At 33.7% G+C, this 21,184-nt stretch overlaps 1 protein-coding gene across 2 annotated transcripts in view; it reads left to right on the plus strand.

Annotated features, from left to right (window-relative positions):
- The first annotated feature begins 1,044 nt into the window (after positions 1 to 1,044).
- Positions 1,045 to 21,184, plus strand: part of LOC148617813 (uncharacterized) — a 34,498-nt gene continuing 14,358 nt past the window's right edge. The window contains exons 1-10 of one of the 2 annotated variants that reach the window (XM_088585388.1): positions 1,045 to 1,194; positions 2,559 to 2,658; positions 3,537 to 3,647; positions 4,467 to 6,737; positions 15,230 to 15,436; positions 17,793 to 17,986; positions 18,202 to 18,387; positions 18,670 to 18,802; positions 19,420 to 19,607; positions 20,582 to 20,897. In XM_088585388.1, the coding sequence (XP_088441514.1) occupies positions 2,586 to 2,658; positions 3,537 to 3,647; positions 4,467 to 6,737; positions 15,230 to 15,436; positions 17,793 to 17,986; positions 18,202 to 18,387; positions 18,670 to 18,802; positions 19,420 to 19,607; positions 20,582 to 20,897 (3,679 nt within the window). In that variant the 5' untranslated portion in view covers positions 1,045 to 1,194; positions 2,559 to 2,585. The remainder of the gene's footprint in view (positions 1,195 to 2,558; positions 2,659 to 3,536; positions 3,648 to 4,466; positions 6,738 to 15,229; positions 15,437 to 17,792; positions 17,987 to 18,201; positions 18,388 to 18,669; positions 18,803 to 19,419; positions 19,608 to 20,581; positions 20,898 to 21,184) is intronic. The other variant, XM_088585389.1, reaches the window with a different exon arrangement.

Genomic DNA, 21,184 nt, shown 5'->3' on the forward strand with positions numbered 1-21,184 from the left:
TATTTATTTTTCAAGAGCATTAGTTATACATAACGAAAGTTCTAGATTTTATCACTTGTTCGCCATAACTAAAAAGGGGGCATATACATAAAATAATCCCCCCCCCAAAAAAAAAGAAAAAAAAACACGCATAATAGAATCGCAATGGTTTTTATGGTTAAGGTCATTTAAACCCAGTCAAGGTTAAAAAAATAAGGTTTTAAAAGCTTTGGCCATTATTATTGCATCCGGGGAAATTGAACCTTCACTCAGGGGACAATTTGCCATAAATAAATACGTTGTAAAATATACTTGTAAACGAATTATGTCAACATAATAGTTGAGCTTAATTTTCTTGCAAACTGCTAGAAATGAACTAGCCCCTTAAATTTTCATTACAATAACCAATTTTAATACAAATCCGTCAAAATATTGCGTAATCAGACAAAATATGCAGCTGTTGAAACAATGAGGCGAGGCCCTGTGCTATGAATGAAGAAGAATTAGTTCATGTGTAGCATATTTTCATTAGTTAGTTTCCTCCTAGAGGCGTGGCTGACTTGCGCTGTTACGATATTACGTCATTGAGAAATAAAGGGCTGATCGCTGCAAAATTTTACATGCAAATTAAGAAATTGAGTGCGTTTTACAAAAGATCAATTTAAAGTTAAAGTTTGCATTAAATATTTTTAATGTGCCATCATCAGTGCTGCATCAATTTGCATTTCTGCTGTTAGGAGAATTCATCAATCGATCTAAGCCTCGCTTGCCATTAAACCAATGAAATTGCAGAATTTCATAAACGTCATGGGTAATATAATTTAGTCCAATCAAATTACTCGTACTTTCGGGCACGTTCTCATTCACCTTTTATAGAAGTGGCAGAATGAACGCTAACAATGAAAATTTACGATAAAGATTGATATTCGTCAGATAATGGCAATGACCTTTTTCGTCACATTAAAATAAAATAATGTAAAAAAATATTGTTTAAATCGAACTTAAAATCTGGTAATATTTTCGTAATGTCCAGAAATAGGTCATCCTCGTAAACATGGCCCTGTCACCTGCATTCCGAGTGTAAATGCTGCGTACACACTGTTGTTAGCAGAATACTACACAAAATGAACGGACCACGACTACACCACACTTTATGTCGCCTTGTGGGTCTTTGTCGGGATAAATAGACACGAACTAACTGTTATAAAACGACAGGTAATTGTTTCAGTAATCTTGACTAGTATGTTTTTCAATTTGACAAAAATAACTTTGGTAAACGAAGGAAAATAACTGAGGAATTTCTTGTCGACCATTGACGCGAATTGTGAATACCTGAGGAATTTTTCTAGGAAGTCGAGAAATTTGTAAACATAAGCTGTTTCTGCAGATTATAGAATTTAAGCATTCTAATATGGATATTTTTCTTGATGATTTTTACAAATGATTTTATATTTTTGTCGTAAAGTAGCGTGTAGAGATCGAAGTACATTTTGTAAATATTACTTTTGTTGGAGAGGCAGAGAAATGGGTCAGGACTCAGTATGTAACAAAAGAATATTAATAAGGATGATTTCTGTGTAAAGCCTGATATAAGCCATGTTTGATGTAGGCTGCACTAGCTAACAGAATGTCAGTACATGACTGAAATGCTACAGTATGTGTAATATTAAGAACTATAGTTTACAGTTGTATGTGTCCCCCCAAACTCTTTTCTTCAATTGCAATTCTAACCAACATCACCAAACTATTGGAATTGATATTAGGGACATTATGAGTGATGAAATGTTTTATGCTGGTTTCCACCATATTTTTATGCTATTCATTTTAATTGTGGCATACTGAATAGTCCTGTCTGTCTTCACCATGCATGTCCAGTACATACTTCGGTAAGGAAAATGATCTTGTTTTATCCATAGCCCTTCCTTGTAGAAATAAAATGTAACACATGCCCATCAACAACCTGGAGTTCAGACATACAAGGTCTATTGACTTTTATACTGATGTGGTCATACTACTAGGATGTGCAAGATAGGAATTCTGTTAGACAAAATGGAAAAATGTGTGGTTCTATGAATAAAATAGCCCTTAGACAATCATTATAAACAGGAATGAAACTTTAACAGGCTGTAAATTTATGGCTTTCAGTCATCTTGTGGCCACAGCTGCAAGCTAGTGAGCAGCCATTGTTGTTTACTATTATACAAACTGAATCAGGTCCTGAGAAATAACCCAAAAAATTTGGGTTACAGGAAGTGTGTAGTGTTGGTTATTTTTTTTGCAATATGTATTTTTCCGTGTGTACATGTGTCACAGTCATCCCTTGGGCCAGTCCTGATAATGCCAAATGACTTTAAATTTTGATATGGTTGATGTTGAATGTTGTGAATTCACAGGGTTTGAAATTTCTGAGAATTTCAATTTGAATATCAATCCCAAAGAATTTTATTTAACAAGGAAAAGACCAATAATTACTAACAATATGTAAGTATATGCTTATAAGTTAAATGCTTTTGACATATTTTTTTAGTCTCATTCATTGCGTGCCAATATTTTAAAATATTTTCCATATGTTTTTACAGGTATTTGTAAAGGGTGGTTTAATTAGTATGAGCAGAAGAGAGACTAGAGTCAAACGTGGACGCAGCCCTTCTCAGTCAGGATTAAGGTCTGCAAGCACAGGTACATACATACAAATTTCAGTATATTGTAGTAATGCACTAATTATGTTGACAGTCTATGGTATTTTATTGCTTAATGTACAGATTAAGAACATATACATCTGTATTACAGATATGAAGCATTTTTTTTTTCTAGAAGCACATTAAAGTCTTGGACAGTCTTGCCTAATCGAAGGTACACTACTGTCAACACAAATTTAAATTTCTCCACTCTCCACAGTGGAGTCACTATTTCAAAAACTGTCGGTAATTAACTTCTGTCTATTCCAAGATATATTTTATGGTTCTAGTAGTTTAATAACATTTCCGTAAAGAGTAGAAAAAATATTGAAAACTATTGAAATTGGGCAATTTTATCCTGGTTTTTACTTTGGTGGAGTCAAAGTCAAAGTCCACTGTGAAGAGTGGAGAAATTGAAATTTTGGTTGTTAGTAGTGAACATGTAATGTGTCACAACACTGCTAGATCTTCCTATTTATATAATGTATCCATGTTTAATCAAGAGGAAGAATGGAGCAAAAACTTCTCCATGTTTGTACTCACTTCTCCCTTTGATCTTTGACAGGGAGATGTTTTTGCAGTAGAATGTCAATATTGTTTTTTCAAACAGATTTTTTTTTTCTTTTAAAATTGTTGATTTCCAGATTAAGCTCTGAGGATCCTGATTTCTTTTATTATAACCATTCATAAACATGTTGTCAACTTACCTTAATCTTACTCTACTTTTTAATATGTTTCTTTTAAATTTGACATGTAAATATTTTAGTTGCACAGAAAAATATCGAAACAGGTCATGTATTATGGACTATTTAGAATAATGAAGGAGAAACTAATTAAACTGACATAAATAGAATCTGATTTTGAAGTGGGTCTTTCTAGCAGGAAGAGGAAAACGGAGAGTTGGACAGAATCAGAGTGAGACAACACCCAAAACAGATGAAGAAGTAAATGATAAAGCCCCATCTGGAGAAGATAAGGGGACAAACAAAGGCATGTATTGTTTAGTCCCATAATAAGTCAGACCTTTGGAGAAGATAAAGTTAGTGCTGGTCTGAGGTCCAAGACCCTCAATTTCAAAAACTTGTACGCTTTCTGACATCCTTACTCCACAAAAATAAATGTACACTTACATGCAAGGTGTGAAATAAAACTGCTTGAAACAAAAAGCAAAATTATATTTTTAAGGAAGTCTCAGAAATTTGACAAAGTTAAACATGTACTTGCACCAGTACTTAAACAGAAATTTATTAAAATTGTGAAAGTTGTTTTGGCATATAGATTGCTTCAATAAAGGTAATACTTTTCTTATGAGCTCTTTTCTCACTAAACCTATACATATAGAGAACAGGTATAATGTACATTGTGTTATGTGATCTAGTTTGATGTAGATTAGTCTAGTTTTTGTTTGTGCTCTACAGAAACAGTTTAAAAACATTACTTAAAGGAAATCTTTAGAATGATTGATCAGATGGTACATAAAATTACATGTATACTCTCTTTGCAACATAACCACATTTGGTAATTGATCTGCAGTTTGTTACATTCATGTAGGTACAATGTACATTGAACATTTGTATTGAATAATGAGAAAAAAAGAAATTACGTTATGCTTGTTGTTTTCATAGTTCTTTTGGGTCTGTTTCTGTCTGCCTTTACTGTTTTCTACTAAAATCATTGGTCAGTCCCATAAAATAATATAGCCTATGAACAGAAGGTATAAATTTTCGTTGTTCTTTAAAGCTTTATTTCATCATGTTGTATATATTTAGAGTTTGTGATTATAAAAAAAAAATTATGGTTTGCTTTCAGGAAAACCTAGTGAGATTAAAAAGCCAGAACAAAAAGAGGAAAAAGTACCAGACCAAGACAAGGAGGGGGCATTTCAACAGCCTTTCCCCCCTCCCTGTCTTCCACCTCCACCAAGCCCAAAGACAGACCCTCCCCCTAAGTCAGAAACAGCCACAACCAAGTTAGACATGGAAGTTGGAGTAAGAACACCAACCGAAGAAAAGTCCATCGCCATTCCACCGAAAAAACGCAAGAGTAATGATATGGACAGAGAGTCCTTGCTGCCATCCAAACGTCTATTGATAGATTTTAGCGAATGGATAAATCAAAGAGTTTTGGCAAAACGTGATGGGATTTACCAGTCTGGATTGATCAAAGACATAAAAAACAATCGTCACATAGGGGTTTACTTTGATAATGATAGGAATATTCTGTACTATAATGATGTTCCTGATCAAAGAAGTTTCAATGATATTATCAGTGACCATAGTCCCATGGCTATTATGCTTGGAGTTGGGTCCAAAGTTTGCATTCGAACAAGCCCAGAAGAAAATGTGTATCATGAAGGCCAAATTGTGTCAAAGCGTTCACATCAGATAGGCTTCCGTGTGAAAACCAAGGACAATAAATTTGAAGATTGGGTGTCTCGCGCAGTTCTAAGACTTTTACAACCACCTTGGTATGAGGATATGGAAGAGGGTATACCAGAGCAAGAAACACCCCCGCCTCCTCAATTCATATCAACCCCTATATCAGTTCAGGTACCCCATCAGCCTCAGCCTTTACAAATGGCACATCATGCAGAAATTAGTCCGTCCATTGTGCAACGCTTTGAGAGATCACCATCATTACCACAGAGTACTAGTAATGAAAGAGGAGACTCTTCAGAAGATGAAATGAAAAGTGAGGAGTTTTTTGACTCATCAGGATTAAGTACACCTAGATCTGGAAGTGCTACTCCTGGGTCTGGGTCAAGGTCACAGGGAAACAGACAACCTCCAAAGAAGAGAGAATCAGCGAGGAGTCGAAGTGCTCAGTCATGTGAGAGTAGCCGATCGAGTACACCAAGATCACCTTCAACTTCACAGAAATATAAAAAGGGGGATGTTGTCTCTACTCCAAATGGCATACGAAAAAAGTTTAATGGTAAGCAGTGGAGAAGACTGTGTTCTAAAGAAGGATGTACAAAAGAATCTCAAAGGAGGGGCTATTGTTCAAGACATCTTTCTATGAAAGGTCAAAAGGGTAGGGGTTACCCAGGGTCAGGGAAAGGTGATATGAATGATGGACAGATTGACTGGGAAACTCAGTCCAACCGTGATAGTGAATATGATGCATCAGTTACACCTGTCCGTTGTGATGAAGCTGAGGCAGCTAACATGTTGTTATCTCTGGGAAACTCGCGTTCAACGACACCAGCCTTTTCTCCTACTCCTATGCAGAATCCTATGTCCCCAATGGGCAGTGGTCCGTCTCCTTCAACTGGAGGTAGAAACTCTGTATCATTCACTCCTATTTCTCCTCTTCCTAGATCCCATGCACAAGTATATATGAATTCCCCAACGAGAAGTTGGAGCTCGAAATCTGGAAGCTCTTCATCTGAACATGTGTCCCCAATAACTCCAAGATTCCCTGGTGGGGGAATGATACAGCCACATCCATTGGAACATTTGTATCAGAAAAGTGCTAACATTCCAAAACAAGATTCATTACGGAGCGAAGACTCTGGTATTGACATTCACTCTCCTTCTGGTCCTGTTGCTCAGAGGAGTTTACCTTTCAGTGCTTACCCGGCACACTTGCAACAGAGAATGGGAAGTTTGTCAACACTTCAGGCGCAGGAGCTGAGAATTAAGACGACACAGAGCCATTCATTAAGTTCAATGCCATCTCCTAAATCTGTGCAGGAGAGACAGGTTGAGAAATCATATCAGCAATTGCGTACGGTTCCTTTTGGGATGAACAACAATGTTCAAATGGAAAAGTCAATAGCAGCCAATCATCCCCTAGCTTCTGTTGCTGTGACAACAATGGCTACTTTAAAAAGCCTAATAAATGCTAGTCCTATGAGAAGTCAGGCTGCTATTAGTCCAAAGACTGTTTACATGAATAGCCATGGTAACAATGCTGATGGTAAGATGCAACGAGTTTCCATTATTCAGCAGCAGTTACAGCAGGCAACGCCAATATCATCTGGTATGATGATTTCGGCGCCAGTGCAGTCTCTACTTCCTGTAATGCCCGTCACAGAAACTCATCAGAAAGTACAGCAGCTGACTGAGATAACTCAAGGTAGGTTCAAACATTGTATAACATTGCATGGTGCCAAAATGCTTCAGGTTATGGGTCTTATAAATAGAAGTAAAGAAAAATGTTGGGCTTGAATATGTGAAAATCAAAGGTTTCATGCAAAAATTATTTCTCGATTTTTGGAGGGGTGTATGCTTGGCACACATTTTCTTGCATCCAAGCCTTCAGTTACATTTCATGGGATTATTTCTTGAAAAATATTTAAATTGCCAAATGGTTATTCTCAAAATCAATGTAAGTTAAGGATTTTGTTTTAGTGAAATATGTGTACATTGTGTACATGAGTATACATTTATATAGATTTGTATTTATATGTAACTTCATACATGTAAGACATGTTTTACTTCCAATAAGGGAAGGAAAAATTTAACTTTAAAAATAGAAATGTACATGTTCATGTAGATTGTCAGGCAGGACTGATCTTGACCTACATGTACAGTGTAACTCTTGTGACTGGCTGATTTTGATGAAAATGAGAAGAGATCTTCACATGTGTAATTTTATGATATTCAGTTTGATTCTCCATATCTTGAGTATTAGAAAATGGATCTTAAGAAATTCTAACATACATGTAAGGTTCCAAACTACTAAAGGACAGTTGAGACTGGTATTGTAGTCTGTATGAATGGATTTAAGAAACCATGGTTTGATATGGGTAAAAAGGAGTACTGGTACTTTTATAAAATGTGACACATCCGTAATCGACATATTAAATTACAATCCAAATATTTAAATGTAATTGTAATATACATTGTACATTGTACATGTACATTGTACATATTACTGTATGCTGTTTAGGGTTCAGATATGTGACTGAATCATGCTGCAATCTGTAAAAGTAATTTTATTCAACTCTTGGTTACAAAAACTACAGAAAATGAGATTGTACACATTAGTACAGGTACATTTTGTACATTTGTACTCACATTGTAAATAGCACAGCTGTTGATTTCATATTGTAGGTAATGTTTCTGAATTCATTTTTTTCCTTTTCCTAAAATAGTACTGTGTGATCACAATTACAACTTGTATTATACAATTAAAAACTTCAAACTTCCTTATGTCAAAGTTAACTAAAATATTTATACTATGTATTTAAATACATTTTACATTGTACATGTACAGTGTATGCACAGTTTTTACATACATGTACATGTTTGTATTTACATGTATAACTAAATATGTTTCCAAAGACATGTAATCAGGTGTAGAAATTCACCTTAAATTTCAACTAGCCAGACCGACCACTGGACTAAAAAATCTACTGGTCCTACAGATTGATGTTATATATTTACGTATGTACATGTCCATGCAAGGGGCTGAAAACCTGTTCATTTTTTTTAATAAGGCCAAAAAAATAATAAGTCTGTTTCCTGCTACCTCACTTACATGTACATGTACCATTCTTTTTTGTGCCTACCCTAGGTACAATGCATTTTATGGCCATTTTGGCTCGAGCACTGTTTAAATCAAGATTGTTTCTCCATTAAGTCACTGTAAAACATTTTTGAAAAATATAATAATTTTCCTACCTACCCTATTTTTTCTTGTTGGTAGCAGGAAACAGGAGTAATGTATTACTTATTTTGGCCTGAGAAACCTCATTACAAAGATTTTCTGTCCGCCTTTGGATGTAACATGTACATGTACATGTACATTGTGTACTTGTACAATGTACTGTGCGCACTCGTTGCTTGTATATCACTAATCTTTCATCTTTAATCGTGGTCCCTCACTTACATCTATCACCACACTTTTCCAAGGACACTCTCTTCAAAATTACTATAGTTTTTATGATATTCATTGATCTGCCACCCTCGCATTTTGCCAGAATTTGGTCTGGTCCCAAAGGTGGTAATATATGAGGTTGCACTGTACATGTATATACATGTACATGCTAAATAAGGAATCTTGAGAATAAAAATGTACCAATTAAGTTATTGTATTTGTTAATACCCCCTTCCCAAAAAATTGCCTCTCCAGAAACATATTAGCTGTGTAACTGATAGTCAATTTGGCATAGTAATAATTCATATTGCAATGTTTTTTAGTGTTTTTTATTATGATTTACATGTGTATTTACATAAATTGGTTGACTTGTTTTTCTGTTACAAAAATGTTTAAGCAAACATCACTCAAAAATAAGGCATGATAGTGTTTAATTTGCATTTACATTTTGTATATAAACATGTTGAATTAATGCTGCAAATGTACAATGCTACTTGTACATGTACATACATTGTATTTATGTTCATACACATCTTTACACATGTTGCATGTACATGTAAGTACATACTTTTGTACATGTATCATGCATGTACATGTACTCTTAGTCAAATCTGGGATGACAACTTCTAATAATGTTGATACTGTTCATGTTATGTTCTGATCAAACAGAAAATACATGTACATGTATGTTTAGTTTTAGTTAGCTTGTTAAATTGATTGATCACTCAGAAATTGTATAAGGCTATAGACATAGTTTGTAAAGTACAGTTTACAAATGTGTACATTTATGTGTACAAAATGGACTATATACTTTTGTATAAACAATAGTGCATTTGTGCAATACTTGCACAAATTATTCCTGTTTTAGACCACATATTCCTGTGATGTTTTACATAAATTGCTCTATTTATTATTGAATATGTCTTCAGAACATATGTGACCAAATAGATAAAAAATATATAGCTGATCACTTTGACCTACATGTATAATGTACATGTACTACAGGCTAAATTTTACTAGGATTAAATCTGTTGTTCGTACATGAATGTACTTCGTACCCTCGTAAATATTTTTCTGGTTCAGTCGTCACTTCAGAAATTTAAATCTTTTATATTGGGCAAGCTAAAAATCATGCTGGGGTTCAAAGTATTAAAAAGGACACGTTTTTTTAACCTACAAATGTACATACCTCACTAGATAATATTTAATTCATAAAAACGTAATGAACATACTTTTTAGATTTTTTATACCCCAGGGTCTTTATATATGTAACTGCTGATCATTCCTATGGTATGAACATGTACAATGATTGTACACATACACATATTCACATGCCCTTCAAACTTACTGTAATGAGATAAGGTTCTTGGAATACACAGGTCAGGGTGGAAACTACTATTATAGATCCATTTTTTGGATTGAGCTTAACAATCAGATTAGAAAGAGCTCAGGAATTCTCATTTGTTAGATTAAAGGGAGGGATGGAAATCTACATACATGTTGAATTAGACTACATGTAGGTGCAGAAATTTTTAAGTATTGGCAGAGACTGGGTTAGACATATAAGTATTTCATAATTTACCGGTATTCAATATTTATATTGTTCAACAGCAGTATACATGTACATATACATGTACATGTGTATTATTTGGAAGATACATGTAGTTTGGTATTCATGAGGGTAAAATCATATTTCCAATGTTTCCACACATAAAATACCTTTTCCACCTAAATGCCTAGTTGGCATTCTACTAAGCATTCTGGATAAGATTCAGATACAATGTAGGTGTTTAGTTTACACATAGTATTTTACCATTGCCTGACTATTAGTTGAATTGTACTGACAAATTTGAGTAGGTGTCTTAGAAGTATAAACATCAACAACTTCAATAGTTTGGTGTTAAATGCTTTGCTAATAAACTTGACTTAGGCGTATAGTTCAGATATAAAATCTACATGTACTGTACCTCAAGCTACTGACATGCATTCAGCATTTATACATGTGGTTTAAATAAGTTATGACATAATGAAAGGAAGATTTAATCAGACGTACTTGTATGCTGCATGTGTACTCCATACTACCAATGAATGTCATAAAATATGATTGTCCCGATGTTTTATACTTGTATTAATTGACAAGTATTTTGTATGTGGTGGACATTTTGTACATTTACATGTACATGTAATTGTTTTTATTAATGGGTCATCTAGAAAAAAAAATATTTTAAATTCCTGGCACCAACATTTACTGCCTGAAATTCTGTACCTATTTCCCCAAAGCTACAGTATTTATTTAAATGAGGCTTGTGAAAGTATAACCTCACTAATTAAAGTAGAAGCTGTACCAATCAACTTGTCTGACCGGCTGTCTGTCTGTAACACTTTTCTTTAACAGATTTCTCAGCTTCTACATTTTGTATTAAAAAGAAAACTAAAATATTTAGAATTTTGCTTGATAGGTTTAACAGAAATTGTTGAGTGAGGTATTCTTAGGATGTGGTTTGCAGAGTTTTAGACTTTTGTTTGCTAATGATAAAAACAAGTTGAACAGAATGTTAAAATTCAAAGGTATATGTACATGTATGATTTATAAGAGGAGGAAAGCAGTAAAACTTGTAAATTCTTATGACATAATTTAAACACACAAATTCACTTCTACTTAGCGTTAAAGAAGAAATTAATGTAAAAAAGGCATTTGGTATTGAGTGCAAAAATGCCCCAAACTGCAAAGTACACAAACATGTACATAGAGCTTGGGAAATACATTGTTAAGAGATCGTTCTGGCTGAAATTTAGGGCCAACCAAATTTTGGCAAATAAAAGTACTGAAGCATCAGCAGTGGGATGCTTCAAATATGTCATTGTCCAAAAACATAGCCGAAATGTGAACACATGAAACAGTTGATGTACATACACAATGTAGTGGACTGAATAAAAAAAAAATACACATGAAAACTGAAGATAAGGAAAACAAGACATCACACACAGAACTAAAGTACTAGATGTCCAAATTTCTCATTCATTTAGATAAGACAGTGGTAATTATACAACTTGATAAGCTACAAATATATTTATTCGGCTAGTTACATACAAATTGGCCTTTTCCTCATTGGAACCATATATTAGAAAAGTTATTAGTCTAGGATTCCAAATCCCTTTGAAAGGGATCCCTGTACAGAGCAAGAAAGAGTAATCAAGGGAACCAAGGTTATAGCGGTAATCAAAAGAATGTAATCCAGGGACAAAGACCAGACATGGAAAACAGACATACACAACAAAGAACATAAAGTAACTAAAATCATACATACAAAGTAACAAAAGTAAATGAGCAACTCGGACTCCACTAAAAACTGGGAGCATGGACCATGTGCACTGGTACATCCTCTGCTTTTCTAGAAACACACGCCGAGTTGCTCATAAAAAGTCAAGTCCGGGGTAGACACTGACCGGTACATAGTTCAATTTTCTGATTGCTTGTAACCACTAATTTAATATTTAATTCAACTGACTTTTCCCAAATTTGTTTTCCTTTCTGTGTTAACTCGACCACAAAAAGAAGTAAGTTAGTGTAGACATTTAAACTTCTATCTTCCTTTTCATTCAGCAGTACATACATTTTTATGTATTTCATTGAAGTTATATATTTATAAACAGAGAAAAGTGTTTCTAAAAATAGAACTGGAGCAGCTGATGTCAGAACAACTTAAGTTTATATGATACCAGTGAATATTTTATTCTCTGGAAATGGAATTCCCTTTTATCATAATAATAAGTGGACATAAATGGGTTTTTGTAACAAATACATGTATTATCACACTGAATAAAACAGCCAATGGAGTGAGAAGTAAATGTACACATGTACAATTGTACCTACATTGGACATAGAAACTTGTCTAAACCAAACTCTTAATAATCCATAAACCTGTCTAAACCAGACACTTTCAAGTCCCTTTACATCAGTTTGTATTTTAAACCTGGGTTAACCTAACACCTGTCTAAACCAAACCAATTTTCATGTTCAAAAGAAGTTTGTTTTGTTAGGTTTTACTATACAAGTACATTGTATATACATACAGTTGTATGGTACATGTATTCAGCCATTTTAAGTTGTCTTTTCATGAATGGGGGTGGCTTTCTTATCTTGCATTTGTTTTATTTAATATATTAAGTTCAATATGCTCACATAAAATAAAAAAAATAAATTGTGAAAATTGAAAAATATCTGTCTGAATCAAACCCTTGATAACATAAATTGCCTGTCCTAACCAAACCCCTGTGAAAAACAGCTACTGTCCTAACCAAACCCCTGTGAAAAACAGCTACTGTCCTAACCAAACCCCTGTGAAAAACAGCTACTGTCCTAACGAATGACGGAGAAAATAAATACTGTCAAATCTAATCCTGGTGAAACCAAAGCAGAACTGGATAAAGCAACTACATGTACATGTACCTGCCCTTACCAAACCTGAGGAAAAACCAATACCTGTCTTAAATAGACACTGATAAAACAAAGAGGTTGTTAAGCTTGTAATTAATGCACTTATATTCGCCTATTTGAAAATTGTATGTTTTAGAAAAAGATCTTTCTTTCATAATATATCTAAAACCAATAAGACATCAAAAGTTGTATTTTTAAAATTGGAAAACTGAGGTTCAACACTATTTTGTTCACTTGTAGCATTTTTGTTTCAAAAAAGATAAAGCAATCTTGTGTAAAATGTAATTAAATTTTGTTATGGGCCCATGTTGGATCAATAACAGTATTGATTAGTTCTCTTTGATGTTTACAACATAATTCTAATTATAGAACCATTTGTGCTTGTAAGTATTTGGATCAGCATTAAATTTCAGAGAAAAAGTGTTGTTAATGTTGGTAAAAACAAATCACACTCAGTTTAGAAGTACAGATACATGTACATGTACTAATAATAAGTGAGTTCTTTTGTTGTTGGAACAATTGACTTCTTTTGAAGTATCATTTTTGTAATTTTTTTTATATACATAATACTGTACAAGTACATATGCATGCTATAGATAAGCTTGCTTTGAATAGATTTAAAAAAGAAAACTCAGTTGAAATTTTCTCAAGCTCAAGTATTGATTTTTTGTTTTTCAGAGGGCTTTTTAGTAGTGTGTGCAATGTCTATTTCTCTTTCTTGTCACCCTATTGCATATAAAAAAGCTTTAAAAATTGAGTAAATTCGTCCTTGCTTCACAATGGTACAGTGGTATCATAGTGACTGTGAAAATAAACCTTCTCATTGGTCTTAGGATACCATGCTGGCAGTAAGTGCAGGAATTTAGTCCCTACCAGATAAACACAAAACTTTTTAAACTACAGTACACCCGAAGAGTATAGATTCTCAAACTCCCATTTTGGAGTGTCACTTTTTGGAGTGACTCCATGAAGTTACCAAAAGTGCCTTAAAAATCCTGGAGTGAGATTTTGGCATACTTTATCCAAAACTGTCTGGTGAACATAATTACGGTACAATACTCAAGGTATTAAAATACTTGGAGTGACTCCGAAATACTCTCAAAAGGGCAATAAAATACTTCCAGATGGGAGAAATCACTTGAAGGATTGTAGGAGTAGGCTCTGTAAAACTCTGTGAGCAACTGGACACCAAAATAAATGTAGGACAATCTTCCCTTTCTTGGCTGGACATCAGAATAATGTGTCTAAAAACTTGAAAACTGGTAGCCACTGCTTTTATGTCAAGCACATGGCTTATTAAAGATGGACTAGATGACTAAGAGTCAGAATAATTTGTATCATTGGGATGACATGCCTACCTGCAGGTTATTGCTTCTGTGAGCTCTCACAATTGAAAAATGGCTTAATTTGTTGGACTATAATAGAGCAGATTATTGTTGAGATTTTGAAGGAAAAAGGTGTAGGAAAATTTTTTCTGTAATTAATTTTGCTGGATGATTAATGATAGCCTAAGTACTTTAACCCAGAGCATTGAAGACAGACTGCCAAAATTGGCACCCTGATGAAAATTACCTGCTAAATGGTAGTACATGTACAATTGATCAATCACTTTTGTCCTAAAATGCATGAATTATCTGCCATAGGATGTACATTGTAAAACATCACTTTAACAGGTCAGAATAATGTTTGTATTTGAGTTAACTTTACTTCTAGCAAGCTGTTGCTTCTATGAGCTATAAACAGTAAACCAGACATTTGTTTAAGTTCTTCATATCAATTTAAATATATTGTTAAACTTGGTTTCCTGGGTAACCTTGGTAAACTGAAAACCTGTCTAAACAGAACTTCTTTTAAAGTCAAATATGGATTTGGTTTAGACATTTTTCACAATTGTATTATGGGAGAACTTGTTTATGGAATACCAGTTTTCAGGTCTTGAATGGTTTGGTTAAAACCATAAATTCAAATCCCAATGAAATGTAAAATTACTTTTGAAAATTTTCATGATAAAAAAAAAACAAATTGTGAATTCTAAGAGACCATTGAAATTTTGAAAAATGCAGAAACTGATACCTGCGATTGAAAATTATTGTACCTTCACAGTATACATGTATCAAAAATAAAGACTAAGTCCGCATCCAAGCTGGACCCACTCTTTAGATTATTGATTGAAATATTCTCATTCCTTATCAGTATATAAAAGATAAACAGAAATAACACTGCAACCACTTGTAGACATCATATTTGTTCGGTAAGAGTGCATGCATGCTAATGGCTTAAATGAATATTTTCGATTTTTTATTTAAAGGTGGAAATTCGAACAAACCTGTCCCTGTGTTTCCTTGGCATTCACTGGTTCCTTTCCTTACTAACACTGAGCCGAGTAGGGGGAAAACAGCCCCAGTCACAGAACCAGTTCATCAACCTGTAGAAGCCCAGTTGAAGAGAGTGTCGCCTGCACCACAACCCCAACAAGGAGGTCAAGGTGAAGGTCATCATAGTATTTCTGAAACAGGTAGGTCATCTGTGGAGGAAATGCTGTCAGAAGTTGTCAACAATCCATTATGGTGCAATTATTTTTTTCCTGTAGCAAGTATTGTGGTTAGAGAAAACATCTCAAAGAGTTTCCTCTCCAACTTAAATGCTGGACAAAAGAACCCTTAATTGTGAAATTACATGTACATACAGGGGCTGCTTTGACTTCCAAAATTCTGTTGTTAGGAAAAACCCCAGCTGCCAATTTTGTCGCCAATTTTCAGAAATTGGAATCATCAAGGGTGCCAAAAAATTATTATTTTGTTGCTGACTAGCTTCCTTTCGGCTTTGATATACAAACCTAGGCACCTAAAAAATCGCCAATTGGTTATTTTTCTTCCCAGATCAAATTGCAAATTGTAACATTGGCAAAGCCCATCATGATCCCTGTATATATATTTTTGCCAAAAATGAAGCACTTTTTCATGTCAGATCACAATGAATGATTAATAATTAAAAAAAAAATTAGATTATTTTCATAGTAAAATTAAATTCCTGAATAGCCTTTAGTGAAACATGTGTCTAGCTATTGATTTTTAAAAGAGTTTCTATTGGGGGCTTTGGAATCTTTAGGATAATGTGAATATGCTACCTATTAAGATAATTTAGAAGTTAGTGTTAGTCTGGCTTCATTGGGGTGAATGAAATTTGTTAGTTGAAAAATAATATATTATGCCAATGAAGTCATACTGCAGATGAAATTGTAAATTTAAGTAAGTCAAATTTGTCTTTGAAACCGCCTGCAATAACCTGTTTATAAACTATGATTAAAATTTTGGTATAAAGTGCATTTTATTTAGAATCAACCTGCATATAAAAATCACCTGCTGAGAGTGACGGGTATTTGATCTGCTTTGGAATGTCATTTTACATAACTGTTCTTCAAGATATCCTATTATTAGTTTGATTATTTTAGAATTGGCAATAATAAAAATTTTGTCAATTGAAAAATAACATCAATTTTCCATATGCACATGGAAAATTTGTTATTTTTCAGTAGATAAACTTTTTATCATAGCCAATTCTTATAAATTAATTTTAAAACATATTTTTATCTTAAAACATGAGAAAAGTAGCTCAGAATTTAACTGTATAGGGCAGGGGTTGAAAATTTTTTGGGGAAGACCCGACCCCAGGACTTTTTCATCTTTTGTATACTAAGCCCAAACAATGTTGTGTCAAGTCCTAATTGTAAGATATATAAATACAATTTTGTTATCTGATATTGTTATGTATATTTCTATGTTTGCAAGGATGAAGACACAGTGTCTATTGATTCTGTCTCCCGGTCTGATGCCTTGTCATCAGCTTTCTGTTTCTGCGTTTTTTAAACCGTGATATTGTAATTGAGCAACGATATTTTCCTAAAAAGTTTATCAACACAAGTTGATCTCTATCATTCCAGCATGTCAAAAAATGTGTCTGATCAAGTGCAGGTGTAATTCAGACTTGAGAATGACTAATCAATGGATCGATCTAGTGAATACCCATTCTAAAAATAAAGTTATAAGTATTTTTAGGTCAGGGAATAGATCGTGAAACATGGTCCAAATAATGACAACAAAATATTTCAAAAAAGAGTTTTTATTTTTTCAGATTTGCCATGCCAGACAGACTTATTTCATTGAAAAATGGCAAGTCCGAGGTTAAATTTTTTTAGTCCTGGGCGTCAGGCTTTAGGAATTTTCAACCCCTGTAGGGGCCTGTCAATATTTTTTTTATCCATTGAGATATAACAGAATTATTTTAACCGATCAGATTACAGTATTTATCTCAAATTATTTTACATCTGAAGAACAAAACATGCATGACTTTTCTGCAATTTTACACTGGTGCATGCTGACAATTTAGCTCTGGTATTGATGTCAATGCTGAAGTATGCAGAAACATTAGAAAGGCAAGAAAAGAAAAAATGTGAAAATGAAGCTTCTAAAAATCATCAAAATTTCCAGCCTCCATAATTATCCATATTATATAGTGATGATAGTAATTTATAGTTTTTTATAGTAATTTCAATAAAATAAGACCTGTCTAATTAAGACAAAATTTATTTAAAAAAAAACCTGTCTAGACCTGACACTGACTGAAGTCCCTTTACATCAGTTAAAATATATATTTTGAATCTTGGTAAACTGAAAATCTGTCTAAACTGAATAAGATTCTTGTGAAATGTGTCTTATCCTTTTATTCCTGTTAAAACCATAAAATAAATTTTAAAATTCTACAGTCCTAAAAGAGTTCCTTTTGGGCAGATATTTACTGTAGGTAACAGATCCCACCGAATAACGGACTAAATCTTCTAAATTCTACAATGTTGAATATGCTGTTTTTTTTAGGCCCTGTTTTAGATGAAGATGACAATGAAGATTATGATGATGATGTCTTTGATGATAAACCATCAACACAGACTGATGGACAAGCTACAGAGTCACAAGAAAAGCCAAAGAAAGAGGCTAAGGCTGTTGGAAAGAGGAGGTCCCAGTCACTTAGTGCCCTGAAAGATAAAGATGAGCCTAAAAGTCCTAGAAAAGTAAGTGTAGTTGTACAGCGGATGAGTAATATGTCTTTGAAGTTCAGTTACTTAATGACACCTGAAAAACACTCCACACTGTTCATTAGAAAAATGTGATAAGATTCACAAAGATGTTAATAGTACATGTACATAAAAAGTGATCTGTAAAATAAGCAAGTCGGATGACCATATTTTTTAATACTGTATGATAATTTTTTTTCCATCTCTTTCAGACCAAAGACAAAGATCATATCAGGAGACCAATGAATGCCTTTATGATATTCAGTAAACGACATCGACACCTTGTTCATCAACGACATCCAAACCAAGACAACCGCACAGTCAGTAAAATCCTGGGTGAATGGTGGTATGCCCTAGGACCAAAAGAAAAACAGAAATACCATGATCTGGCTTATCAGGCAAGTATTGGAAGTAGTCATACTACTTATTAGTCTGTCAGTCTGTGCATTAGAAAATATAAAATACTGCAGATTGGATCTTAAAAAAAATAGAAGTGCTGGTGCAATTTACTGACAAAAATTGTGCATGATCTTGTAAGCTTCATAAGATGTTCTGTATCTTCTTTACCTCCTTATAGCATGATTTCTTAGCTTTAGCAATTATGTAACCAGTTCCCATTTTGTTGTGGTTTGTTTTAAGTTTAAAGTGTCTGAAAAATGTCTTGTCATTGAATTTTTTAGGTAAAAGAAGCTCATTTTAAGGCTCACCCAGACTGGAAATGGTGCTCCAGAGAAAGGAAGAAATCTAGTACAATAGCAGAGAAACTGAAACAGAGGAGTAGTACCAGTAGAGTGGAGGATGACTATGAAGAAGGTTGGTGGTGCATCTTAAATTAGGAGGAAAATACAGATACTGTGAAAGTACTATCGTTCATGGGTTACGAATCTTCTTGGTTTTCATGGGTAGACTAAAACCATGAAATTTGTTTCCTTACGAAAAGGAAATTTCCATAGACGTGTATACTGAAAGCCTCAAAACCACTAATTTGTGTTTTATCCTTAATCCTCAAAAGTTAGTATCCGCTGATTAAATAACTTTCACAGTTAAATGGGACAGTTTCAGAAGATTCTAATTTTAGCTTTATTTGTGAGGATGAGAGAAACACTTTAAATACTAGCCTAATTTTATTCCATATATCTGTCTACTTTTAAGTCTCGGACAAGGACGATTGATAAGCAGTTCAGAAAAAAATGGTCAGATATACAGCATAAAATTAATTATATAGGAAAAGGGAAGATATGTAGAAAATTCATTATATAAATCTAAATCCTTTTGAATGATTTTTAAAAATTACAATTTTACTGGGTAAAATGATACATCATTTACACTGGTGCACTCAATCACTTCCCATCATTTACAGTGATGATCAGTCAGTACTATTTGAAAAGATTAAAAAAATTTTTTAAAGTGACTCTTTTTTTTCATTTTAGAAGAAACGGTAGAAGGTTTGCCAGACATGGATATTGCTGATGATGAAGATCTCAATAAGGAATTGTCATTGTTTGAGATGAAGAGGGGAAGATCCCAGAGTCTGTCAGCTGTTCCACAAGATGGAGAAACTAGGTCTGCTTTCTTCCCACCTGGGCAGAGTGGTGACGATCGACATAAATTTGCCGAGGTAAATAATAAAGTAAATATGGGGGAAATTTACATGAGAAAATTAAGGCTGCACTATCTAGTTTTCAAGATGGAATAGAGTCCTTGCTATAGATGCTTTTTTTGGCTGTTGTCTGAATAATTACAGTATAGTACTGAAGTTTTCTTGTCTTGAAAGTTTTTGTTACCAAGAATTCATTCTCTTCAGGTATCTTGGTATAGTTTACATATAAAATAATTTTTTTAGACTGTCTAAAACCTTGTGTATACATTCTAAATACTAACTGAAAAGATAAGTGTGTCAAAATCTTATTTCTCAACTGTTGGATTTTCTAACTATATCAATTGGAAAAAAAAACATGATTCAAAATGGCATTTTTAACAGCTTGGCTGAAAAATCTGTTTTCCAAATTGATAGATAGACCTCTAGAATTGAGACTCTTGAGCCTTGACATTGTAAACCCTTTATAAACTACACTGAATATTGCAATATATTTTTAAACTTCACCAGATATTGTAAAATTCCTTTAACTTCATCAAATATTGTTATCCCTTATAACTACACCAAATATTGCAATTTCTTTTAACTTCACCAAATTTAGCACTCTCTTTTAACTTCACCAAATATTGCACTTTCTTTTAACTGCACCAAATTGTTGCAATCTGTTTTAACAACACCAAATGTTGCAGTCTCTTTTAACTTCACCAACATTGCAATCTCTTTTAACTGCACCAAATATAGCACTCTTTTAACTGCACCAAATGTTGCAATCACTTTTAACTGCACCAAATATTGCACTCTCTTTTAACTGCACCAAATGTTGCACTCTCTTTTAACTGCACCAAATGTTGCACTCTCTTTTAACTGCACCAAATGTTGCACTCACTTTTAACTGCACCAAATATTGTAATCTCTTTTATTTCTCAAAATATTGCAACACCTGTTACCTTCAATAATATATTTTAGTAATAACTTTTTGTAAATACTTGAAATAGGAGTTAAAACGGCAATTGTCTCAAACACTTGGTGATCAAGAATATCAATCTGACGAACAGATCCGACATCAGCCAGTGATGCAGCCACAACATTTACCCCGGCCTCGTCCTCGTTACCAGTCTGTTACTAGGCAACCAGATATTGCCGAAGTACCCAATGAACCTAGACCAAGGTACCAGTCTGTGACTAGACAGGAGGTAGAAGGAGCAGTGGTGGATCCACGACCTCGGTTCCAGTCAGTTACGAGACAACAGGAGTCTGAAGAACAAGCAAGTGATGAGGAGCGTATGGTCATTGATGAATCACAGAAAGATGGTAATCATTCTTTTATAGACAGTTTAGAGGTGGATTAAGCATGTTTAAGGGTTAAGTTTAATAAGACAGGACATTGGTGATATTTATTATTAAGGTATTGAAGGTTAAAATGTTTTTTACTTGTCTTGTTCATTCTGTCCATTGATCCATTAGTACTCCTTTGTCTTCTCAAACAATTGAACCGAATTTCATAAAACCTGGTATATAGTAAAGACACAATTTGCAGCTAAACGTCAAATTAAAAGTAATTTATGGTATTTATATGTTTAAATATACTGCAAGTTTAT

Source organism: Perna viridis, chromosome 5 (assembly GCF_037379345.1).
Source record: "Perna viridis isolate PV_CMFRI_1.1 ecotype Kerala chromosome 5, ASM3737934v1, whole genome shotgun sequence".
NCBI classification, from domain to species: domain Eukaryota; kingdom Metazoa; phylum Mollusca; class Bivalvia; order Mytilida; family Mytilidae; genus Perna; species Perna viridis.